Below are 26,764 nucleotides of genomic sequence, written 5' to 3'. Positions count from 1 at the left end.
TAGTGCAGACTCAGGAAGTCTGACAGGATTATTATTAAAACTTCTTTTTACACATGTAAAAGTCCGTACTTTTTGTGAGCTTTTGCATGATGTTTACAGAAGCCTACAAATTCATCACAAGTTGAAAAGGAAGGAAATCTGCTTTAGGAAGCATTGTAAAAAGACAAAGTTACATGTTAAAGGGCTCAGCTATTCAGTAAATACTGAAATAAAAGTCACATGCAAGACGGGTATTTAAAAACTGCCTTTCAGTCAGAGCGTTTTGTATTTCATCAATGATGAGTTGCACACTCGAGATTACAGTGTTAGTATCTTTCTGTAATTTTTGCTTTTTCTGGTCTTCAAGACATGAAGAGCCTTGGGACTGTTGCTTTTTAGGTTAATTGTTTAAGGAAAAAAACAATAGATTTTAAAAGTAAGCTGGTCTTGAATATATATATATATCTACGCATATCTATACCAATCGCAGAAAGTTACAGTACTGCTTTCTTTTACAGTAACTGTTGTATGTGGCAAAATGCCTCCTTAAAACTGTTAGTATATAAGAGTTTATTTTTCTTTTTTACTTTTGCAAATGAAATTTCAAGTCCTTATGGTTATGATGAAAAGCCTGGAACTGTCATTTATTCTAAATGATGTAAAAATAAAACACTTAAATAACCCTCCCATAATTCTAATAGTCTCAGGAATTTTAAGAACATTTCATTTTGGCAATGTGATAGGACTTCTCAACACTTAAGGCCAGCTGTATTTAGTGTGTTTCAACAGCAGTACCAACAACAAAAACCCAACCATAACAAACAAGGACAAAAAATGAAGACAAGTTTGGAAAATTCAAACAGTGTTAGTTTAAACAACCAGAAGGACTTTTTAAAAAGAAGTGAGCTAAATTCTGCTTTCCTTTGCTGATTGAAACATACAGCAGCTCTTCACTTCAGTATCATTGCTCAAAATTGACCCTAGTACCACTGAGGACAAGAAACCCAGCATCTTCTCCATCCTGCTCTGGAGGAAGGAAGGATTCTTCTATCTTTCTTCAAACCAGAGCACATCTGTTAACACTGCTTTGCTGCACAGAAATTGAGATTGTCCCCTACTCATTTAAAAGGACATGCAGAAGGACAAAGGAACACAAGCTGCAACTCAGACCTGTAAGCTTCCCTGCAGTTGTAGAAAATACATCCAACAGCAGTGTAATATAGAACGCAAAGGCTGCACCACTGCCTGCAGCAGCCTTGAACCAGTGGCAGATGACACCCCTGTAGGAAAATAGTACGCGTAGTTTTCAGGTCTATGGAAAAAACTGCCTTATTGCTCCCTAGCCATGCTCCTCCTTCACTGTATTTACGCGTTTTCTCACAGTGTACAAGCAAAGAGGGTCCCTTTAATTGCTCTTAATAATAAAATGGTGACTTACCCTCATAAAAAGTACCAGTAATTGTGCATTCAACTTAAAAAATAAATCTTCACAGTACTCAGTATCTTGCATACTTGTGACAAACTTGTATCTAATAACTGGTACTCATGGTTATCTACTTTTTACCCAAGTCAAATATATGGATTAAGGAAATTATCCCTAGTTAATGTTACCTGTAGTTAAAGTTAAAAAATGGGTCATCTTTTATGCTTTGCACATACTCCCTTTAAAAAAAGTCAGTTGTACTAGTACAGCCTGACAGAAATACAAATGTGAGATACCATATTACACGTCACATGCTGTGTTTCTTAGCCCATGTTTCTTCCTCCCAACTTCTAAAAAATAATTAGAAATAAAGCAGAAAATACAATTCACTGCTCATGTAAAGCCATTTCTCTCTATGCTCTTGATTAACTTTTTCACCATGATTTTCTACCAAATCTTCGAATACATGACAACATGAGATGATGAGCTCTTCTTTGACTAGACGATGCCAAGCTGTCCAGCCTATCGGGCTGACTCAAACATTATCCATCCACTTTATCAGTCTTAATACTCTCTGCTAATACAGCTGGTTGTTTCTTGTTTAGTACCATAGAAGTAGTAGGAATTTCAACCGCAGCATTGTCCTGTTCACTTGTTTTACTGGACACAGAAGATGATGACTGAGATGGCGTTGCAAGAAAAAGTGGAGTTCGCTTCAGCTTTACTACACGGCTGCTTACAGGCTTTCTAGACACTGAGATCTTCAAAGTCATTTGACATGGTGTTCCATAATCAGCACTCTGCCTTCCACAGGGCAACTGGGAATTGCTGGGCTCTGATGTGCATGTTGTGGATTCAGTTTTAGAAGCTACTTTGTGCAGCATCAAACTTTCACTATTGGGTCGTTTAAGAGTTACTGCAGAACGTGAAGCATTGCAAGCAGCTACCTTTAATGAAGCTGAATTCTTAACTTTGATGTGTGTACTTGTTGAAGGACCTGAGAAACTAATTGGCTTGGGACCCACTTTACATGGTAAATAGTTTTCCTCTTCAGTGAAGTCAGTTAGTCTGTAAAACAAAGGACTTAAATTGAAGAAACAAACTATGTATTTTAGTTATTCTTCTTGTAACATCATTACAAAATAGACAATGCTCAAATCTGAAATTCTATTCATTTTTGCTTGTTACAGTATCATTTATGGTTCTCAGCTGTTCATCACTGCAGTCAAGCTTGCCTTTGTGTCAATAGTACCAGCACTATCTTCTACCTGTGTAATACGACACATTAAAAATGGTAAAAGATATGGTACACAAACTGCTAAGTGAAAATAAATGAGAAAGAAAGCAGTAGTTACTGAAAGAAAATATTACAATAAAGTACAGTTTCTATCTGATAGAAAATTCACTGGACATTAATCTGGTAAGTTTTAAAATATCTACAAAAATTTCAGAGCCAACTGCACAAGAACTGTAGATTTAGAGTTCTATGCTATGTAATTTGAGAAAAGAAGAAGAAAAATATCCCTTCTTTCTTCCTCCCCCCTCTCTTTCCAATGTAAATTATTATGAATAATCAATCTTTCAAGAGAAAAAGATAAGAAAAGCTACATAAGAAAGCCTATGGAGTCTCATGACAACTCTGGCGTAAGTAGAAAGCAATTTTTAAGTAACTAACTGTGAAGGCCATTAAAGAACAGAGTAAGGTACACTACAATAGCATTGATATTCTTCAGGGTACTTGTATTTTGGATTTTAAAAGATCTCTGAAATACTACAGGAATTCATACCCAAAAAGTAAACAATATGAAAGAGTAATATTTCTTATAAAAGAAGTGGTATATGGTGACCTTGTTCAAACAGAAAGCCTGCAAATGACTTAGTGCTTATAATGAGCCTAAGGAGGTTTTCGTCAGAGCTCTAAGTTAAGAACATAATCTCATCATCTGCACATCTTAGATCAAAGGAACCACTAAAATAAAAAGGAAAGCTTAAGCATTCAAAGACTTGGTGTTTTAACAGCAGTAGTGAAGTACAGGTAAAATATCAGTAACCAGGTTAAATTACAATATTTCAAGATGGTATATGCTCTCACCAGGATTACTGAAGATAATGGATATAGCTTTTTGAGGGTACAGAATAACTAGAAGACAAAGCAGAGAGATGGGAGATGAAGTAGCCAATGGGATTAGTGGAGCATTCAGGAACGTATTTGGCAATCAGTCCACTGATCCTACTTCTTCCTGTTTGAACTATGAAAAGCAAAGAATGCAGTATCCAGAAAAATGGGGAGGATGGGGAGAGGAATTTTCAGTTGGACCACTGTGCTGATATGTCTGTATGGCTGCTGCTGAAATGACAGCATGGCCAGAGACAGAGAAAGGTCATCAGGATCCTCCCCTCCTATTTAGCAGCAAAGTGGATGGTAGAGTGGCTCAGATCCAACTGCGTAGCTGCACCCTGCAAAGGCTGTTCTTATGTAATATATTGAGAATGGAGGTGTTGTCAGAAGTATAACTGTAAAACTGAAAAGAAGAAATTCTAGTAAGAAAGGAAGGCATGTTACAAATGTGAAAATCACTTAACCTTTTAAACTTTTCAGTTAGGATTTTTCAGTCCATTTAGCTAATACTGTTAGTACTTTTTGAAATTACTCCCTCCACTCTGAAATTATGTTTTGAAGACTGAAGTGGGAGGGGAGGGGAGGGGAGGGGAGGGGAGAGTTTCAGCAGCCTAAAAAAGATAATTTATTTCTAGCAAGGTCAGTTCCACATTCAAGCTGTCAGTGATTATAAAGCATTTTATAAAAATGTTAATAGAAACAACAGAAAAAACATTCAAAGAACCTGAAATTATACAAAAAAATGACTGTTGTTTTCTGTTTCATTCTAAGCCACTTGTGAAAATTAGCATACCTTTTACGAACTAGAGGCATATGATGTAAACTGCCTTTCAGTGAGCACTCTTCTAGAGTCCAACATTCAATCAACTCCTGAGGTACTCTCCAGTAGCTAACACCTGCGTTTCAAAGGGACATTATATTGATGAGCTGAGAGAACACAGCATTATGTATACATACAACTGACTACATGAACGCATGTATTTTATATGTAGACTCAGTTTTGAAACTATGTTGACCTGTGGAGCACTTGTGCTTACAACCAGCATGCTTCTAGGGTTTCCACCAGAATACTCAATGCTGGTAGCTGATCACCTCTTGCATGCAGATTAGTTCTCACTACATCTGTTAATTCATGTCAATTCACATCAGCTTGTTGGAATATTACTTGAGACTTTCCTTCCAAATAGCCACTCTGATGACATTTTTACCTGTCAAATGGTGAATTGGTGAAAACATGCAGATTTTATTATAGTTAATTGGCAAATATTTTTTCTCATTTTTCTGTAGAAAAATACTACTACTGAAATAGAAGGAAAAAAAATTAATTCTCTACCTCTTCCTTCCCAGGTGTCAAAAGCATCCATCATCTTTTTCAGTTCAGCTACTGAGTAATAGCTCCAGATGTATTGGACATTATTTCCAGCTTCTCTAGAAATATTGATTTAAAGGTAACATCTTTGTGGTAAATCTAGCTAGGTCCTTAAAAATGTAACACTGATGAAATAGAGTTATCTTTATAATACCTACCATTTCTTTTCCCAAATTCTACCTATTAAAAAACTTATTAGTAAATATTTTGTACAAGGGGTAAGAAAATGTTACTTAGATTTCATTTTTGTTTGTATAAGAGGTTCCAAATAGCCATCCTCCTATGATATGCATGCCTGTGAACACCTATTGCTAAAAAGGGTATTCTGGAAAGAATGGATGTTCATGACAAAATAATTACTGAATTAATGGTGCAAAGTCTATTCTTCTAAATCTCAAGCATATTTTCAAAGGGAAAACACAGTAGGAGGACAAAGGCCTGATTTTCCCAGCCTAAATTTAGGAGAATATGCATCTTTACTATAAAGATGATGAAATATCGGAAGCAATACCTTAGTCGTATTTCAAAAGGTTCATAGTGAATTACACTTATGAGACTGCACTGTGGGACCAAGAGAAAGGCAAATTGCTTTTAGACACTCATAAGTACAGCTCTACTAATATCTTAAAAATACTATTGTAAAAATGCATTAATGTTATAGTTGACATATAAGTGTCCTTTAAAGAATTACAACCATTTCCTTTTATCTTCAGTTCTTTTCTATGTTAAATATTTCTTTCAGCTATCATAACAGACTGCAAAATACAATTCCTTTAATCATTGCCAACCTTGTGAACGGTTTTCGAAAATTTTTCTGGATGGGGATTTTTCATGATATTTAGTGTAAATATCCTAAATTTTACAGTAATTATAAATGGTTGAGACATTTTAAAAATAGCAACTAAAACATTATGAGATCTCAGACCAATTGCATGCTAGCAACCTTCTGCAGATTCTCGAATTCTTGTACTTTGTTCTTAGTCTTTATCTTTATTTTGTTAAATGTAAATATTGTCTTAGCTAGCTGTTTCCAAAGCAGTAAAAAATCTGATTCCTACCACTGATTTATAGTATAGCAATGTTATATGAACTACATAAAATAATATTTAGGTATTATTATGTGTTTATAGTCTCACTTCATAGTGCTTTCATATATTTGAAATTCCTCTTACCTTTTGTAAATGTTTTTACTATCAATTTTTGTTCCTAGCTCCTTATTAATTACATCAATCCCATAAGCTCTTGTGGCATACACACCAATAATTTTATTTTCACAGCTTGCCCCAGAGGTGCTGAGATAGTGCAGGACCCAAACTGTAGGCTTGGTGCAGACTAAATTATAAGAATCACAAAAATCTAACAAAGCCTGGAAAAAAAAACACATAAAACACAAAAGTAGAAATATTAATAATTCATTATTTTTAGTTGAATAAGCTTTCATAGTGAAGTTTTCTTAAGTTTTCTTAACTGTACTGGTGAGCTCTTTTAAGTAGATCAAGGATGTAGTTTATCTAGAATACTGTGTGCGGTATTTCTTATCTGATGTTAACAGAATATCATACAACTAGAAGAAATTCATAGAGAGATAACATGAATACTTAAAAGACAGGACTAATCCCTAATTTGAAGAGAAACTGAAAAGTTTAGAAATGCTTTATGCTTTTCAAAAGGTGATGAATAAGGGAGAATCTAAAATACATGGAACAATAACTGTCTAAGAGAACATAAATGACTGTCAATGTAGTCCCAAACGGACAACATCAGGGTTAACACAGTCATACCTGGTAATTGAAGTTAATTTCCAATCAGTTAATTAGAATTAGCTTCTAAATTAGCATTTACACTAGAACAGACAGACCTTAAGATTTTAACTAATATATTAATTTTCTTCTCTACTTTCCTATTCTAAAAAAAATAGCAAGGTACATTTTATCTTCCAAGTTTTAGGATGTTTGTAAAACAGACAAAAACATGCTGAAGTAATCTCAAGTAAAATCTGAAGGCAAATAGAGAACTATGCAACATATTTCCTACTATGCAAGCTTTTACAGCAGACTTGCATGTAAATGAGAGTCAAATTTAAACTGTTGCTGTACTGCAGTGATGGAAAAGCTGATATCCTTGATGACCATGACTGTATTATCAATATTACAATTTCTTATCCAAAAACTCTGAATTTGGTGGTGATTTGAAGTGGTGATTAAAAAGTGCTCACTTGTGCATACTTAGTTTTAGTATCTGATGCTAATGAATGTTGTAGCTTAGAATGTATATTCAAAAATATAAGAAATGTCAAGACCTTTTTAAGCTCTATGTTTTACCTTAAAGAATATGTCTCAATTTCGCTGGCCAGATGGTCAGTCAGGCTGTAAGGATAAGGGATGCCGAAATCATCTGCTTCCTCCTGCAATGCAATTCGAATTTGTTCATCTTTAGGAATCCGAACTTCTCCATGGAGATAATCCAAAAGATATTTAAATAGGTTTCCATCTCGATCGATTAGACGAGCCCCTGAAATCATAAATACAATGATTTAAAAATACTGCTTCCAACAAGTGAAGACAGATTTGTCACATTCTACCAAATCACCAAGTAAAGCCTTTATAAAAAACTTGTTTACTTAGGAGGAATAAGTATACTTTGTCTATTCTTTTAAAACTACTACTTTGTTTCACTGGAATACATGAAGATAAAATTTATAGTGCAGTGAAGAACTCTGTGTTTGGAATTTTTGCAAAAATACTACTGTAGTAGTATATTTGATAGTTTTTGACTGTGACAAGGAAAGGCTAAGCACTGTAAAAACACGTGTGTTTGCAAACAGGAAGTGTCCCACAGAATTCAGATGAATTACTCATAAAGTCATGCATGCATAATTGTTTTAAATCCTGGAATTCAACTAAACAACTGATGCTCAGCAGATTGGGAGAAGATATATACAATAAAATGCATATATAAATGCATATATTTGCCACAGAGCTCTCTAGTCAGAATGTTTTATGTGTAGCTTGAACATATTTACTAGATTCATCCATTTTCAGAGGAAAGTGTCCACTAAACATGGAAGCTAGCATTGAATCCTTAAAGCGGCATAAAGACTCGCGTCTGGCAGTATATAAACATCCTCGTACATTAAGTCGTAGAATACCCTGCCCATCTTCAGTCTTGCCATCTTCCATTGCATTTGCAGATAATAATGTTAATTATGAGCTATTCAAACCTGTAACAGATAAAAATAAAACTAATACTAGTTAAGACTGAACGTACTGCACACGGATCGAAGTGTTAGCACTTACGGATTTTTTACATAAAATTGTACAACAGCTTTGGAGACAGTTCTGGACATGTATTGGTGCAAAATGCCAAATAATCTACACCTTTACTTGAAGGTGTAACAGTATTTTATATTGCTAGGAAAATGCAAAGTTAATCTTTTGAGGCAAATGGGTAAGCAGGATTTTGTGGTCAGTATGTGTGAAAAGAGCACTGGAAGTACAGTAAAAAAAAATGCATTCTGGGAACTCTTAATCTGAGTGCAGTTCAAAGCACTAAAAGTACAATAATTTTGTACTAATAACTTGGCTTTTAAAAAATCTGATCTTTAATTAAGACTGCTTTAATTAGTGGTTGAAGCTGTCACATCACTAATGCCACACATCCCGTGCTTGCATCTGCCTTGAGCTCCCTGCAGGATGAGGGGTCCTGCGTGAACAGAAAATACTTGGCACACGAATCAGAAGAAAATCTTCAAAAGTTTGGTTTTTTCTTAGATCATGAACTCTAAGGAGCAGTTAACTCGCAGTATGCGCTTTCTTCCCGGCAACTGCTACTGCTTCACCAAAACCAGCTGATTTGACCGCAGCCCCTCGAGGAGGCCGATGGAAACCACTCGTTTAAAAGCTGCCCCCGCAGCAGGCTAGGGCTCTCCCCTCTTGTCTGCGGGGAGCCGGCCTGCAGGACGGGAAAGCCCCCCCCCGCTCGCCGGGGGCCGCCGGCCGGCCCACAACAGGCCAGGCCTCGGCGCGCACGAGGCGGGGAGGGCGGCCCGTCAGCCCGCTCTGCGCCCAGGGCCGGCGGCCCGCGTTACCTGCACCGCCGCGTCCCGCCTCCCCGGGCCTGACGGGCCGGGCCGGGCCGCTGCCGGGACTGCTCGGCTCCGCAAAATGGCGGCAGGAAGGGCTGGGCCAGAGGTGTGTGAGCGACGAGGGAAGCGGGGCAGCCCTTGTGCTGGGCGGCCGCGGCGGCAGCTCCCGGCCGGGCTCTCCGCCGGCCGGCCCGGCCTCAAGGTGCGGGGAGTAGGCGCCCCCTGCCTCCTCTGCACCGGCGGGGTCCCTCGGGCACGGTTTTGGTGTCCTCGCCCTCCGCTTCAGCCCAGTGTGGAAGCCCGGGTGATGGGTGTTTGTTTTGCCTGGGATGGCACATCCCGAATTGCAGCACTCATTGAGACAGGTGTTTTCACAAGGATAATGTGGTACTGATACATGATCTGAGCATGATGAAGGAAAAGTTCTGCTATGGTTAAAAGCAGAAAAATAATTTCAGGTCAGCCAGTCTTTTCTGGACTGACTGAATGTGGTTGCTTGTCCCTTTGAGCAGGCCAACTTCCTTGCTTCAGGGACAGCAGCAGTCTGTTTAGCTTTAGATAACATATGTGAACACAGGCATTACAGATTTTATTTTATTTTCCTGATGCTTGTATGTGAAATCCTTTTTTATTTATTTTTTTCTGCTTCAGGCTTGCACAATTCTTGTTAAAAAGTAAACCATTAATGCTTTAAAATAGCCCCAATAAGTAGAGGCTGCTAGGTGCTTCACCTATAGTCAATTTATAGTCATGGGTGCTTCACCCATACAGTCACTTTATAAAGACTTAGTGTCCTTAAAAATGTCCTTTTAAAAGAAATTATGTCTGAAATATGGTTGTTCGCTCACCAAAATGCATGCATGAACAGAAAGGTGAAATATTAGATTCTCATGCTCTTGTCTCAGCCTCCTTATGGAAAACATCAATAAATATGAAAAATACTTCTAAGATGCATCTTCATTTTTTTAAAAATAGTTAAGGACAAACTAGACAATGTTATATTATGTAAGCACATAAAGAAGAGCTTATTTTATGCTTTACCATATGCTACCCGTATGTGTAATTTGTATCATTATGGATACAAACGCTAAATAATTAGTAACTGTACAAAATTTAACAGTGACAAACTCTGTGGTTCTACAAACTTTCTGGAAAGTATGAGCTGACTGTGTAGAAAATAGAGTTAGAGGTAACAAAACCTAGAAAATTAATAACATATTCTAATTGATACCTGCAGCTTAGCAAGAATGCAGTTAACTTTACACTCCATAAGAAATGTGCCCATATTGTATTTAAGTAGTTTATCTGTTTACCTAGCAAATTAACTCAGTTATATATCAACAATTCATACTGATTTTTATCCTTCATAGTCCTTTTTTAAATTATTATTCAACATTTTATTTTAGAAGTGTTTCACCACCATATTTAAAGCATTTAAAATTTCAACCACAAGTTTATCTACCAAAGAACCAAATTAAAGGATCCATAACAAATAATTGCAGAACAACTACATTTTCCACTGCACGGTTAGCTGTGTTAAAATAGTCTGGTCTATTACTACAGTTTGATTTTAAGAATATCAAAATATGTATATGTTACTGCAGTTTCAGTTATTTAGGGCCATAGTCTTATAATTCAGACTTTCCTCTAGTCACAAGTGAAGGACATTAAAGGAAAGAAGCGTCTAAGTCATGTTGTATCTGGCTATAGTAGGAATATAATAAATTTTGTTTGAAATTGTGTTACTCAGATTTCCTGCTACTTAGAACTTGCTTCTTTTTGTCTTAATTCTGATTTTATTAGAATGTCAGTTAGAGCTACAGTAAATATTTCACATTTCCTTTTTCTTAGCAACTCAGCATGCAACAGGTGCAGCAAAGGAAGAAAATACTATGTGGGGGCCATGGATCCTATGTGCTCTTTGAACATGACTTTGCTACAGAAGTACCCAGAAGCCAGGTCAGAACAGGTGCTTGAATTTCTGGCCTGTAGGTTCTTACCAGAAAGATGAAGGAAATTATGTTCTTTAATGTTTGGTGCCTAATTAATTAGTAAGCACACAAGTTACAACTTGACACTGAATTATGATACAGACTGATAATTGCTGGATGTTAGACTTCCTCTAAAATAAGTGGAAATATACATAGTAGATTATTTCTGTGGAATAATGGTGTCTGTTCTAACTGTATCTTTAGAAAGGACATAATGTGTGTTGTCCCATACTTACTGGGAACGGTTCATACATAGCATCTGCAACTTAAATGTATCCATCATTATCAAGTTGCAAAGTAATTTAAGTGACAGCATCCAGTCTTTCACACTCTTTAAAACATTCACCTTATTAAGATGTAACTTCCCATGCTTGTTTATGTCTTCAGGCAGGCTTGTTTTTTTCCTCAGAAATTCTGAGTGAGGTTCCTTCCAGTCAGTGTTTCTGAATTGAGAGTCCAGAACAGTATACATGCTTTCAGTTAATATACAAAAGCAATATACATGTGAATGTTAAGTTTTGGACCTCACATTTCACCGTCAGAAATATTTTTACTGTTCAAGCTTAGAAATGCAAGTACTTGGTATAGAAGCATGCTGCACAAGCAAACTGCATTTTGAGCTGCATGTTCTTGGTATACAAACATGGGGACTTTTTGACTACTTTCCAAAGGAAGCCAGACTAACGAATTCATCCTCTATATGTTTGCATTTCAGTTTATCAATTTCGGTCAAATTTGACAGAGAAGAGGCATTAAGAAACAAATTTTCATTAAACTTTTGCAAGAAAGAATGTGATTAGAGGAAAATATTAATACTATAATTTCAGGAAAAGCTGTAAGTGTGAGCTTGAGTCTTTTTGGACATCAGAAAATCTGCATGGGGACAAGCTGTTCTGAATAATCTTCCCCACAAAAGTTCTTTAGTCATAGCTCATGCTTTACTAGACCCCAGGGGATTAATTCCTCAACTAAGATCTTTCTCAGAGATGGATGTGTAGATATCTATTAAGATACAAATTCAGTCCAACACTTCCCACATGGTTAGTACTTTTAAAACAGTTTTGTCTGCATCTGTCTCCTTTCTCCCTCTCATTTCTACTCAATTTAAAGGCTGGTCATAGGATCACAAATGACTGAAAATCAGACTTCTGCACTTAATATATATTTAGGGTATGTAGGCTGTGAAACGTGGCAGTTTCAGGCTCTTCCCTGTTTTGAGCAGCTGTCAATAAACTGGAGATTTTTAAATGTTAAATGTTACAGTGTGGGAGTTCCTCAGCAAAGTTCAAAGGAAAGTATGACCACAGGTGGAAACACAACTTTTGATGTTTTAAGTTTATTGTCAGCAGTTCTGACATAAATATTAACTGCAATCAAATTAGTGATTGCTTCTTTAGGAGTTGGGACTGTGGTGCAACTGAATGAAATGTCGTGACTGGATCCACAGGAAAACAATACCTTCTGGAAAGCAAAAGGAGGTAAATTATATTAATGTAATTGTCTTTCTGTTCTTAAAGTTACATAAGGTTGTTTTTTTCTATAATGCTACTGATACTTATTGTTTGATTCCTTTGATTTACTTCATAGCACATGGAATGTTAGCACATGATAATCTTTTTCGTGATAATTACTGGATCACAGAACCTTAATTATTCTCAATGTTACAATGTATACACGACAACTTTTTGGCCGGTAAGTTTGCCACCTGCTCTGGCTTCCATGTATCGTTTTATTCAGCTGTCATTCAATGATTCCATTCTAAATAACTCTTTATATCATTCAGTGGATGGGGGGTAAAACTGTGAGGACGGGTCAGCCTGCAGGCCGCCGTCACGCTGCTTCCAGGCGGGGCCGTTTTCCAGCCGGCAGCGCCGCCACGCGCTACCCCCGTACCCACACCTCCGTGGCGGTTGGGGGGGCGCGAGCGGCTCGGCGCAACGGCTGTCCGCCAACGGGGGGTCGCGCAGCCATTGGCGACCCCTGAGGCGAGGCGAGAGCGGGCGCGCAGCCTCTCAGCGCCGAGGACGAGGGAGCCCCGAGGGGCGGCTGGCAGCGGGACCTGCCTCCAACAAGCGGTTTGCGGGGTCCTCTGGCCCTTTTCCGCCTGAGCTTGCGGATAGGTCCCTCTTGCTGTGTACTCAAATGTGTAGTTTTTCTGACGCGGTTTGTTTAAAAGGTTGTGCTTAAAATTTGTCCTGGCAGAGGTGATTGTCAAGTGGTGGAACTTTTTTTTTTTTTAACCTCTACTTTTAAGCGTAGATTTGGATAGATAACTTGAGGGAATGGACAAAAACAAAAATCTGTCATCCTTTTAAGTTGTCATATTTGTTAGTTCGATTTTTTGCCACTGTGATAATGTGACTTAAATCTTGTGGAACGAATCGTTAACTTGTTTGAATTCATTGAACAAAAGTGAAGTCTGAGGTGATTTTTCCTCAACTTTATAGATAATAAATCCTGATAAGAGATAATGCAACTTACTATTTAAATAGTATCACGTATCATTTGGGGATTCCTCTTGATAATGTGCAGGTTGATCTTTATGATGGATAAACAAGCAACTGCTAAGTTATCTACCACTTCAGATGCTGTTAAAGGGTGTATGAAGAGGGATAGAACATCACAAACTGCAAAACTGAATGCTTCTTTGGCATCTAAAATCAAAACTAAATTATTAAGTAAGTCATGTTAAAATAAAACTGAAGCCATTTTACTATATTTAAAGTGTATGACTTCAAAAGTAATAGCAATTGTATTTAACGTGATTTGCTGAATCGCTGCTGTTAAAAATGTATGTTGAGGATTTTAGGAGAGTCTGAAGGTTAAAACACGTGATTGTATGTTGATTATTTATCTAATTCTCTGAATATTTTCAGTGTTTGCTCTTTGGTATGCTAGCGTTTTATAAAGAACACACTCAAGTGCATTTCTAACATCCATGTTCTATTTATCTCTGACATCCAAAAACTGAGGTACCAAAAAGAGTAAGATCAATGACCTTACATAGTTGAAATAGTATAGTACATAAAATTCCCATTTGCAAAATGGGATTTATATAAAATTCTTCATTGAGGCACTTATAGAATCAAGGAAGACTCTAAATACTAATTTTGATTGTTGGGTTACAGGTCACAGAAGTAATAGCATAAGACAATGAATAAAAGTAGCTGTAGCAGACTTCAAGCTCACCTTTCTCCTTTTGGTACTGTAAAACAGTATGGCCAGGCTTATCTCTGTCTTATTTCAGAGTTAAAGCTAACTCTGTGTATACTATGAACATGAGACAAAATGTTCATCTTGATAATATGCTGCATCACTGGAAAAAAAAGTTCTTAAAAGGTTCAGTAACAGATACGAGTAGGCAGGTTTTCATTAGGACAGCAGGCAGTGTATTTCTAACGTAAAGCTTATTTTCTTGCTGAAACATGTTTTTGCTCAAAATGTTTGAACTTTTTATATATATATATAAATATATAAATAAATATATATATTTTTTTAGAAAGCTGGAAATGTTGTCATGCCTGGAAAACTATCCATTTTAAATTTTTTTCTTAAAATACCCTTGTTTTAATAAATAAATAAATAAATCCAGACCAGAACAGAATCCATGTGTGAAATGAACTTGAAGTTGACACAGAGTAGTCTTCAGAATGACAGTTTTTGTTAAAAAGTGTCAGGCTTTGCTACTGTTGTGTCAAAACATATAGATAAAAATATTATTCTATAGTGATAGTAGGTAAAAAGAGGGCCTGGAAATGAAGCTGTTGAAAATGAAATTACCTTTTTTTTTTTTCCTCATATAGATAACTCATCAATGTTTAAAGTATCTTTAAAACAAAATAATAAAGCATTAGCTCTGGCTTTGAGTGTAGAGAGAGAAAGTTCTCGGAAGTTGAAGAAGGAGAAGCTTTTTCTTCAGAAAGAAGTAGAAAAGCTGCAGCTTCATAATACCTTGCTTCATCGGAAACTAAGCTGTTTGGTATGCTACAAATAATATTTAAAGCTACATCAGCTAAACCGAGCTTTCATCCTTTTTGGAAACATAATATTGCTCCTTAAAATGGTGATTTGAAACATTTACATCTCAGATTTATGAAGTTGTGTCATCTCATAACAATTCATTGTTCATGTTTAATTTTTCTTTAATTTTTGTACTATTTTGTCAGTCAGTATATCTTTGTCCTTAGCTATTATACTGTCAGCTTCACTTTTGTATTTAAAGCTATTGAAAATTGGTTTTAGCCCTTAAATGAGCTTGAAAATTACAGCAAATATATTTACCCTTATATCTTTTCTTTACGAAAGGAAGACATTTAAAATGCTTTCTTTGAATTACTTTTTCTTTTTGTATGCAGAATAAAACTCTTGTAGAAATAGAAGCATTTTTGAATGATAACCTTTTAGCTGCAATAGAAATAAGCAGTCTTCCTGAGGTAAGGAATTTTTTGAACAATTTTTCCAGGATAATATTTTCAAAGCGTCTAAATGACTGCCATGTTGGAATCAGATTCATTTTAAAACATTTACCCCTGTTGTTTGCTTTGGGGTGCAGCAATGGTCCAGTTAAATCAATGGTGTTTTACTGGTGCAGGCATTAAGAATTTAGGAGTTAATCTTGTTTACAAAGAATCTAAAAGCTGTGTATCAGACCTGATGCAGTCACATAACTTTAAAAAAAAAAAAAAAGTTGCATAGTACTTCAGTAGGTGGCATTCTTCAAGGAACTACTTGTCTTCGTTGCTGAATGCTGGGATGAACTATGCTAGTCTAATAAAAACCTTGAATGTGGAAACCTTACCAGAAAACATAGACTATGTTGGTCCTTGTGTCATGGCAAAATTATAGTTACGTGATTATCTTCTGTTTTACTATGGCTGTCTGGTATTACCAAACTCTGTTTTTTATGATTTGTTCTAAAAAGTTGCATAGCATTAGCATTGTTGGATGCATCTATATACCTAATGCACTTTGTTGCATTAATTGTATCTGTATGAACAAAATCTATACATTGTTTTGGGGTGTGAGTAGGTTGAAGATTTTGATAAGTTTTGCTACAAATTTTTTTTTCTTTAGAGCTGTTGTGTGTGCTTGAAGAAATATGTTTTAGGTTTTGCATATTTTTATACAAGTGTCTTATCTGCAAAAGTTATAATCGCAGAAGCAGTGAATATCATGCACCTTTCAGCAGTACTTCTATTTTTCGCCTATTAATTTGTATGTTTCCCGTGGATATTTCTAATAACACATAAGAGAATATTTAGCGGTTTCTACATCCTCACTGCTTTTCTTTTGAATGAATCTTCAGAGTTTTCTTACTCTGACAGATGGTCCAAGTAACTGTACTGATGACCAGTTGAAGAGTACGTCTCAGTCAGCTAGGTAAGTTGTATTCAATATGGCAGCTGTGAAGTGTCTGTAGGTTTTTATTTTTATGTTTTTACAATTAATCTTTGTATGTTCTAGATATTTTTGAGGTAGTGAGAAATAATTTTGTCTCATTCAGAAATTACTATTTGCAACATGGAATGATTAGGGAAGATAGTGGTATGCAAACCTGTGTTTGAATAATTTGCTTCTTCATGGGATCTCACCAGCACAAAATGGATTCTGTATCATAAAAAATACATTTTCCCCTTGGATAGTACCAGAAGTAAAGTGCATTTCATGCTTGAGTTCTTGTTTTCTGCTTCTATACATAACTAAAGGACTGTTTTAAACAATTGAATGTTATAGCATACAACATAATGAAATCTTCACAGTAAAATTCCCTCTTTTCAGATCTGTAGAATTGCCAGTGAAGCTTCCTTTACTCACAGCATCTACTGGAAAACAGCAGGGTAGCCCTTCTGTGTATGAAATAACAAATTCTTCTAAAAGTACCACTACTTTGTCAAAGGAAATGCATTCAGATCAAGTCAAGTTTGCATTATCATTGCCTTCTGATAAGAATAATCAAAAGATAAATGAAGTAGACAAGGTGGAAACAAACAATGACAAAAATATAGTTTTAGAAGGTAAGATATATTTTCTGTACAGGTAATTTTTTCATTTTTTTTTTAGAGCTAACTGAGATTTAGTATTTAATAGTTCATAATTTGATGTATGATACAGAAGATAGAGTGAGATTCCTGAACTATAATAAACTAATCAAAAATAGAATGGTCACCCATAGAGATGTCCTGACAATCTCTTGTAGAATAACACAGATTAAATTCATAGAATCGTAGAATCATTTAGGATGGAATAGACCTCTAAGATTGTCTAGTCCAACCTATAACAAAATTAATGTGAACAGGATAAAGTTTTGATAAGATAACAAAATAATAACTGCAGCACTCATAGAAAACAAATACATTTTTATTTATATCTAACTTCAAAATTCCAAGTCTGGTAAAATGGGAACCTAGCTGTAATTAACTGAATTTTTAAGGACTAACTACAGAATGTGTGTATTCAGTAGAAAAATGCAGTTTGTCATTTTCCATACTTGTAATGTATCTTATTCTGACCAATATATTCCTTCTTTCCCCAAGCTGCTGAAATTTCTGTTCTTCTTTGCAGAAAATCATTTACACGGAGAACTAAACTGCAATAGTGCATTCATGACTCATATCAATAAAACTCAATCTCTAAGACAGTCTGAGGAGCTTATAAAACAAAATAATGATATTTCATTGCCGTTCTGTGGAAATGTGCCTGAAAGAAGGAACCGTGCAGCACTTTATAGGTCAAAACCTCAACCTAATATAAAGGATTTTGATAAAAAATGTATCTCAGATATGCATCATCATGGTAGCAGCAGCAAAACCAATTACATGAATTTGCAGGAAAGCTCAAGTGGATTGTCTCACATTATTCCTTCACCTCTTGAATTTAACAGTGAAGGTAAGATAGAGTTTAAGTCAATGCTGCTTTTTGACAAGGCTAAACCTGAAGAAACTGTATATGATGCTGATATGGAGTTGACTGCCAGTGATGCAGGTGAGCTGCTCACAGTTACATCAAAAGACAAACTACATCAAAATAAAAACAATAATGCCAATTCTGATAAAATATTGGGAAATTTCAGAAGAGTAAAATATTTTAAAAGTGATAAAGAGAAAATTAAAAGCAAGACTGAAGTCAGTTCAGATTTGTATGCAGAAGAAAGGCACGCCAGGGCTGACAAGAGAAAAGTTTCAAAAACTACTGAGTCACAAACTCAGCTATTCCAAAGTCAGACAGAACAGCAACCTACGAAGAAATCTTTACAGAAGCAGAGTTTGCCAAATACTAATGACTATTATGAAGCACAAAATTGTCCAAGTAAAACTAGAGATACTAGAAGGACATGCCTAGTTAAACTAGCGCATCCAAGAAAACAAGAAGAGAAAAATAAAGAAACTTTCTCAGAAACATCTGAAGAATTGGAAAGCAAAATAAAAGCAGACTCAGGTTCATCTAATAGCAAGATCCCACCTCAAGTTTATTGTGCTGAAAGTTTACTGTTTCAGGATAACACCTCTAATGTATTACCTTTGCAGCAGGAATTTCTAAGTGAAAATGAGAAGCATATCAGACCACAAATAAACAGGAAACCCCTTCAAAACCCTTCTAAAATAATCACAGCAAAATGCTGTGGAGTGGAAAATGGGCAGTATGGACAAAATGGTTCAAAAAAGTCTCAAACAGAGAGGTGCCAAGATGACAGCAAGAAAAAACAAGACCAGAAGAATATTATAAAGAGTAAATGCAACAAAAAGGGTAGTAACAGACAAAGAGAAAATAATAGTGTTCATAAAATTACTGAGAAAGCACACCGAAACAGTAGTAATTTTTCACCAGGCAGATTAAAACGTACATTGGCAAAGGCTAGCCGTAAAGCATATATAATGCCAACAAAAGATCTTACACAGTTCCCGCTTTGCAAAAGTGAAGAATTAAAAAATAAGGATGCATTGTGCACCCAGGCTGCTCATGGAAATAAAATAACTGAAACTCAGCAATCTCAGGTAGCTTTAATTACTCAGAATGGTGTAGCTATGAATATACCACAGGCTAAAGCCTCTACACAACAAGTTGATGACAATGTTAATGCATTAAAGGGGGTAGATTCCTCATCAGTGACATGCAAAACCCCTAACACTAGTAATTCTCCTGATAATCAAGTAAAGAACAAAGGGAGCTTTACTTCTGGTATTATGGAGACCAGACCAGAAAAAAATTATTTCAGGCGTATTGATCAGGGACAGCTGAACATTTTGGATGACCACGAAGTCCCTCATAAAATAGATTCCTTAATGAGCAAATTAAAGCCTACAGTTGAAAAATCAGAATATTTAAATTTCATACCTGTAGATTTTTCTAAGGATATGTCATTAAATACAGGAAGCCTATTCCAGGAAGATCTTTCCAATTTGGAGCTCCAAGCTCTTGATAACCCTAAATTCCATTCTTCCATCAACTTCTCTATGCAGAGAAACTCTGAAATTTTGGGGAAGAATAATCAAGATAAAGCACTGGATATTGGGAAAGCAGAGCAAAAGTTGGATCATATTTCTAAAGAGACTTTTGAAAAGACTCTGACACCTGGTCATGGTAAGTACATGAACAAGGGAAAAAAAATAGCATTTTGAGTTAGTTTCTGTCTGGAATTGGGGTAAGATGCTCTCTCAATACTATCCTATTCTTATTTCTCGATTACAGTGGATAAAACAGGAGTGAAAAAGGGAAGGCTGAAAATCACTAAAATGATTCATTTATCAATCAAAATAGGTTTTAAAATTGTGGTAACTAATATTCCTATGATATACTGTAATATATTCCAAGATAGCATTTTGTCATACAGATAAGTTAGTCTGCATTCTTGAGGAGCAGTTATATTTGGAGCCTGTATTCATTTTGCAAGAGAATGTGGTAGGATTCAGAAAGGTAGGGATAAAAAGATAAAATAACTTGGTAGTTTCATACAAGGGGAAGTAAGAGTGAAGTACATTGTTGCCGTCAGAAATGGAGAACAGATGCAAGAGCTGTTTTCATTAACTGGACTTACAGGTTTCATTTTTGTTTCTTTAAAAATATTGCAAATCTACACGAATTTTGAGATCTTAAAAAAAAAAAAAAAAAGCTTGGATCAGGTGTTCTCTAGAATCTACCTATGAGCAAACTTTCATCTGACAGCCTATTTATTTATTTTGAATAAGATGCATTTAGTTGAGGAAAAACAACAACTACAACAACAACAAAAAAAAACACTTCAGTGTGGTCTGGAAGATAAGTTAGATTCTCTTGTCATACGTGAAAGTACTGTAAAGGAGCTAAAGGAATGTATGACTATTTGGAGTTTAAATATGCTTTAAAATATAGCTTGGAAGTTTCCTAGTATGAAGGGTCTATTTTATAAACTTTTTTTTCCTCTTCAACAAATTCCTGTTTACTTCACTGTCCCTAAGGATGTCCAAACACATAGCCAGTTTCCTGGCTCAAATAAATAAATGGAATCCCAAGCCATTAAGCAAGTCCTGCTTTTGCTTCATTTAAACCCTAGGATACTGGCTGAAAAAAAATCTCTTATTTTACATGACCCTAGAACAGGAGTACTGGCAGAATTAGAACACTGTGCAAGGTATTACTCCTGCTATTCTGCAGTTATAGCTTCTCATATTAAATTTCTTTGGAAGGTAGAAAAAGGATCCTGTATTTTTATTAGCTTTAATATTAGATTAGTAAACCCTTGTGATCAGTAGTATCAAAGACTACTGTCATAAAAAGAAGCAAACTAATCGTTTGATCTTTGTCCATTTAAGCAGAGCTGAAAAACCAATTCATTCTTCATCCTACATACAAGACCATGTCTTGAATTAAAAGAAAGCCAGGAAATGTCATCAATTCTGATGCCAGCTCTTCTGCATCACTACTTTGTGCTGTACTTAAATATACCTTAAAAGTCTCCTGTAACGAAAGTCTTTGTACAGTTATGTATATGTGAACATGAATATTCACACTCAGAATCACAGAATCGTCTAGGTTGGAAGAGACCTCCAAGATCACCCAGTCCAACCTCTGACCTAACACTAACAAGTCCTCCACTAAACCATATCACTAAGGGCTACATCTAAACGTCTCTTAAAGACCTCCAGGGATGGTGACTCAACCACTTCCCTGGGCAGCCTATTCCAATGCCTAACAACCCTTTCAGTAAAGAAGTTCTTCCTAACATCCAACGTAAACCTCCCCTGGTGCAACTTTAGCCCATTCCCCCTCGTCCTGTCACCAGGCACGTGGGAGAATAGACCAAACCCCACCTCGCTACAGCCTCCTTTCAGGTACCTGTAGAGTGTGATAAGGTCGCCCCTGAGCCTCCTCTTCTTCAGGCTGAACAATCCCAGCTCCCTCAGCCGCTCCTCGTAAGACTTGTTCTCCAGACCCCTCACCAGCTTCGTTGCCCTTCTGTGGACTCTCTCGAGCACCTCGATGTCCTTCTTGTAGCGAGGGGCCCACAACTGAACACAGTACTCGAGGTGCAGCCTCACCAGAGCCGAGTACAGGGGGACAATCACTTCCCTAGACCTACTGGCCACGCTGCTTCTTATACAAGCCAGGATGCTGTTGGCCTTCTTGGCCACCTGAGCACACTGCTGGCTCATATTCAGCCGACTATCAACCAATACTCCCAGGTCCTTCTCCGCCAGGCAGCCTTCCAACCGCTCATATCCCAGCTTGAAGCGCTGCTTGGGGTTATTACGCCCCAGGTGCAGGACCCGGCACTTGGCCTTGTTGAACCTCATACAGTTGACCTCAGCCCACTGGTCCAGCCTATCCAGATCCTCCTGCAGAGCCTTCCTACCCTCGAGCAGATCGACACACGCACCTAACTTGGTGTTGTCTGCAAACTTACTGAGGGTGCACTCGATTCCCCCATCCAGATCATCAATAAAGATATTAAAGAGGACTGGCCCTAGTACTGAGCCCTGGGGGACTCCACTAGTGACCGGCCTCCAACTGGATTTGACTCCATTCACCACAACTCTTTTGGGCCCGGCTATCAAGCCAGTTTTTAACCTCAAAGGCATCCAGCTTGCCTAAATAATTTATACTCATAGATGTCTCAAAATTCTTCTGGTCATAAAGAAACTGAAATGATCTCTAACCTTAAGTTTTAGGAAAAGCTTGGAATAACATTTTACTTCCACTTTAAAACTAGTCCACATCAAGATTGATTTGAGGCAGCTAAACTTGAGATGTTTTTAATGGCTGGAGATCCCTCTCCTTTAAACTAGATGAACTTCCTTAATCAACTTAATTCCTTCAAAAGACAATGGTTTTCTTTTTGCTTACATAAATCAGGAGGAACTTCCTGCAAGCAGCCCAAGTCACTTTAATATGTCTCATATACTTAGGAGAAAAATTAGCAGAAATCCAATAAAGAACCTTTGATTTTTGTGTCTCTACTTAATATATTTCAAAAAAAATATTTATAAAATGGTTGGTCTTCTCCACTGATATATTTCATTTGATCTCAGCAAAGAATTCTTCTACAGGACAATGGTAATTCAGTGGTACCAGCATGGCCATCAGTTCAGAGTTTTTGTGTGTGCTACAATGTACAAGATATTCAGTTGCTATTATACAAAATAAAATCTTCATTTTTTAGCAGGTATATATATATTCAGTGGTATAATTTACTAGTCTTAAGATAAGTACAACAGAAAAGTCATCATTATCTGGTGTGTGTTTTGAATTTCCTCTGTGTGATCACTAGCATGCATTTTCTGCATCAGAATTTAAGGTGAGTAAAAACTTCAAGCTCAAGAAGTAAAAATAAGAGAGTTTTCATTTCAGTCCCATTGAAAAACTGCATCCAATATGTTCTCATCTGGATGCAGTAAATTTAAGATTTGATCTGTATTAGTGGAGAATGCGTGCTCTTGGAAGAACTTTTAAGGCATACAGATTAAGGCTGTATTGATTTTATCTTGGATTGATGTCTGCATTAAATCTTATTGCTTCTCAGGCTGTGAACTATGAATAGTTTAGAATTTTTCCATACATGGACTGATGTAATAACTTCAATATTTCTCCCAAGTTATCTAAATATTTGTCTCCAAATTAAGTATTGATGTTTAGTCTGGCATTCTGAGCTGATCTTAAAATATTACACGAAATTGACACACAGGGCTTCTTCCACCAAGGTTGGTTACTTCTTAATAGAGTATTCCTCTTTGACATGTGCAGTGATTCAAAATACAAGGCATTGTAAATAATTCTGTAGTACATAGTTTTGACAACAAGGATCCTCACTTAATCACCTTGCTGTGCTCATTTTGCACACATGTTCATAGAGCAGGAACAAAGTTGAAAAATGTAGTCACCCATAGATTACCCTTGTTCAGGTTGATCTTCAGGTTATACATGTATTCCCTCCCCCTGCATTAAAGGCAATGAGATGTGTGCAATTTTACTTTAACAATTTTGTGGAGTCTTAAGCAGCCAGCTGCATATTACAGTGTTTCTGGTATTTGAGTCTGTCCCTTGATTCTGTCCCAAGAGCCATGGTAGACCTCAAACAGCTCCAAAGTAGGATAGGTTGAAAGCTGTTGTAGTTCCCTTTCCTTTGATCATGTACCATTCCTCGCAGAACATTTTCAGAGGAAGAACAGTGACCAAAATACCTGAATTAAGAAATAAAAACAAAAAATAATGATGAATTGAAAATGTACTTAATGATTCAAAAAATATTTGAAATGAAACATCTAAACTGCTATATTCACAGGGAGAACAGCTTTTCAAGATCTGACAAATACTAGTGTATGTTCTCATACTTCTTTACCTACATGCCCTAAAGTTTTAGAAGAAAATTCAGCAGCACCAGTTAGACGAGGAGGACCCACTATTTGCTACAAAGAACCTGGTCTAAGATGGTAAGTATCTGTAAATTAGAGCAGGGGTTGTATTTACTTCTAGAACGTAACTTAATAAAGATTTGCTATTAAAACCCCCAAAATCTTTTTAAAAAAAATTGTTTGCAAACTGGAGTGAAAGAATACTACAGTGTTGATGTAAAACGTTTCCTGTTAGTGTGTCAGGGTTTTCAGGTGCTAGAGGCAACAATATATCCAGTTTATTATTTAACGTTTTATTCTAGTAGCGAATAATGATGAATTCTTAATGTTTATAATGACATAAACCCATTTAGAGGTGTATAATTGTAAATCTTAAATATAAACTTTTGCCATAATAAAGTCCTTGTAGCATTGTCAAGTGGAAGATAATGTATGTACTAACATTATGGTATTCATTGATTTTGCTATAACTAAGTAAGAATATAGCTATGTCTGATGATACATATATTGTTATATCTAATGTAAGAAATCATTTGAGTTTAACATTTTATAATTTGATAGTTAGATACCTATGTCAGTGTTCTTACTGAATTTAGTGGCACAATATTTCCAAGATTTTGAAAAGATATCCCATATCTTCAGTTGGGATTTTAGATTTGTCTTCTATTTATGTTTTATTTTCAAGCGTTCTCTCCCATGTAGATACTACTACATATTTGGTTTGTCCTTTTTTATGTTTGTCTTCTAGGAGTTATGAGTATGCATGTTTATATGATACACACGACACACAAGACCAAGACTTTTAGCATTATTTTGAAAAATAGTATTTGTTTTCCAGATATTTAATTTCTTTAGTGTATTAAATTTTCAGTGAGAGTATTTACCATTTGGAATTGTTATTATAATTGCATAGATTTTTTGGTGATTTTTATATGGTGTTTTCTATTTCTTTTGTTTACAGCAAATTAAGGCATGGGGATCAGTTTACAGATACACAACTTCTGCATTCCCCAGCTTATAAAGTAAAAAATAGAAGAAGTTTTAAAAGTAAATCAAAAATTATTTGAAGAAGACGGGAGAATTGCCTTTATGAACAGTACTTCTAAAATGGGTACTTTTTTTTCAAAAAAAAAAAAAGTAGTTTAGTAGTATAGAATGCTTATTTGGTTTTGATTGATAGAGGTAAAACAAAGCCTTCCAAAGTGAAATTTCTTGGAAAGGATTCCCTGTATAAAGGACACAGAATTCTTCACTAAGGAAAGCAAATGCAGGTTAGACTCCATTCTTGTGTTTTACTTTTTTGGTCTGTAATTTATAAACGGTTCAAAGGGTTTGCAGCACTTACTAATTTGTAAGAAAAGTGTAAGTTTCTATGACAATAAAAATAAATCACATTTGGAAATTTTACTGTGATTTCTTCATATTTACCATGAGCAGAATCATTTCTCAATGCTAGCTGGATCAGACCAAGCATCCCAAGCTTTGGTAAATCTAATGAAACTGATGGAAAAAGTTCTTTTGTGATAATTGTTTTGTTTTGTTTTGCTTTTTGGCAGAATCATTAAAATTTGAATGAGTTCTTATTTTTAGGAACATTAGACAGAAACCCAGTGTCCTGCATATGTGTCAGAGGCAACTAGAAAGAATATAGCATTGCAGTAGAAATTCAGTAGTAAATAGCATTCAGACAAAGCAGTGCTGAGTTTCCAGTTGAGAGTGTGATAATGTGACAAATACTACAACCACATCATATCATTCAGCTATCAGGTTTCTATATTATTTCCCTTCTGTTTCCTCATCAATCACTTCTGCATTTGGTAACATATTGTCATCAGACAAACAATTTTATGGGATTATCTGAGTTGTAGATGCAGTCAGCCACAGGTTGTAGCTCACAGTTTACACAACTTTTATGGATTACATTGGATAAAGGTTTAGGTTCACTTCCGAACCAAAGTGGTTCCAAAGCTCATTTTTAATGAGATGCAAATAAATTATCTTCTTTGATTACAGAAAGTGGTCCTTCACACAATATGCAGTTAAACTGAGGAATTCCTTACAACAGGAGTAGATGTTGTTAGTTTACATGGGTTTAAATATTGATCACTCTAATTAACGGAAGAAAAATACATGAGGAATTACCAGAAATGCCATTTTATACCTTTTCTAAGGGTATTCATTATTGAAACCTTAAGAGACTGGCCATTTCTTTGAAAAGTTTGACCTTTGATCTGATTTGGTATACCTCTAAGTAACTAGTACTCTTAAATTTATAATGCATACATTGCTTACTTAAAAAAACAAAACAAAACAAAACAACAACAACAACAAAAAAAACAAGCAGTACTATTTCATTGTAGCTTCCGTTGGAACCTAGGTAGGTGATGGAGAAAATCCTCATGGAAACCATTTCCATACATGTTAAAGACTCAAGATGTTGAGAGTATTCAGCATGGATTTATGTAGGGGGGATCTTGCTGAATTGAGCTGATAACCTTCTATAATGAGGTGATTAGCTTGGTGTGTGTGAGGACAACAGTAAACGATTTTTACCTCAATTTTTTAGGGCTTTTGACAGCAATTTTTTTTCAGAATTCTCAGAAAACAGTCTTTTTCATTCTGAAATGTACCGTGTATGTCACTACATTAGCAAAATCATTTTGAAGAGGTGCAGAAATGGATGGAATGATAGATTCTGTCCTAATTCAATATTATTAAAGAAAGAATTACAATATTATACATTCTTTCCTTTTTTTTAACAATTATTTTTTTCTTCACAGTTTATAATTTTTTCCTTTTTAATTGAAATACTTTTGCTAGCCTTCTCTCCGTGTATCAACATCATTAGGTATGTCATGTTTTTTTTTAGAAATCCAAAGAAGTATCTGTTACAACTTGTGTACTTTGCTGGCAATGCAGCAGCAAAATGCAGTTTTTTTTTTTTCTTATTTTTTTATGGTTTTGTCTTTATTGTCTGT

At 35.9% G+C, this 26,764-nt stretch overlaps 2 protein-coding genes across 11 annotated transcripts; one reads left to right on the top strand and one right to left on the bottom strand.

Moving 5' to 3' along the window:
• On the bottom strand, window positions 1-9,419 carry KCTD18 (potassium channel tetramerization domain containing 18; the record flags this gene model as incomplete). The annotated part of the gene is made up of 3 exons (XM_066999315.1): window positions 1-2,470; window positions 7,212-7,401; window positions 8,978-9,419. Coding segments are annotated over 3 exons (1,158 nt in total), but the record flags the coding sequence as incomplete, so codon positions are not given.
• Window positions 4,836-25,188, top strand: SGO2 (shugoshin 2). 10 transcript variants are annotated; one of them, XM_066999564.1, is made up of 12 exons: window positions 4,836-4,969; window positions 10,826-10,933; window positions 12,363-12,443; window positions 12,553-12,657; window positions 13,498-13,643; window positions 14,769-14,944; window positions 15,321-15,398; window positions 16,271-16,344; window positions 16,744-16,979; window positions 17,527-19,542; window positions 23,717-23,864; window positions 24,748-25,188. In XM_066999564.1, exons 4-12 carry the CDS (start codon window positions 12,632-12,634, stop codon window positions 24,851-24,853), a joined length of 3,006 nt encoding a protein of 1,001 aa, XP_066855665.1. In that variant the 5' UTR covers window positions 4,836-4,969; window positions 10,826-10,933; window positions 12,363-12,443; window positions 12,553-12,631; the 3' UTR covers window positions 24,854-25,188. The 10 variants fall into 10 exon arrangements, with proteins under 10 accessions (XP_066855665.1, XP_066855664.1, XP_066855670.1 ...); XM_066999563.1 differs by lacking the exon at window positions 4,836-4,969 and adding an exon at window positions 8,945-9,080; XM_066999569.1 differs by lacking the exons at window positions 4,836-4,969; window positions 13,498-13,643 and adding an exon at window positions 8,945-9,080 and having other exon boundaries at window positions 10,826-12,443.
• Window positions 25,189-26,764: the final 1,576 nt, after the last annotated feature.

Source organism: Anser cygnoides, chromosome 6 (assembly GCF_040182565.1).
Source record: "Anser cygnoides isolate HZ-2024a breed goose chromosome 6, Taihu_goose_T2T_genome, whole genome shotgun sequence".
Lineage (NCBI taxonomy): Eukaryota > Metazoa > Chordata > Aves > Anseriformes > Anatidae > Anser > Anser cygnoides.
Note: the sequence above shows the minus strand (reverse complement) of the source record. Positions and strands in the feature narration are given on the sequence as shown.

Excerpts from the sequence above, each read along its gene's own strand:
- SGO2 (XM_066999564.1), top strand. The coding sequence starts at position 12,632 with ATGTATACACGACAACTTTTTGGCCG. Across the intron at positions 14,945-15,320 it reads ATCGGAAACTAAGCTGTTTG|AATAAAACTCTTGTAGAAAT; the intron begins GTATGCTACAAA and ends TTTTGTATGCAG. Across the intron at positions 19,543-23,716 it reads GACTCTGACACCTGGTCATG|GGAGAACAGCTTTTCAAGAT; the intron begins GTAAGTACATGA and ends CTATATTCACAG.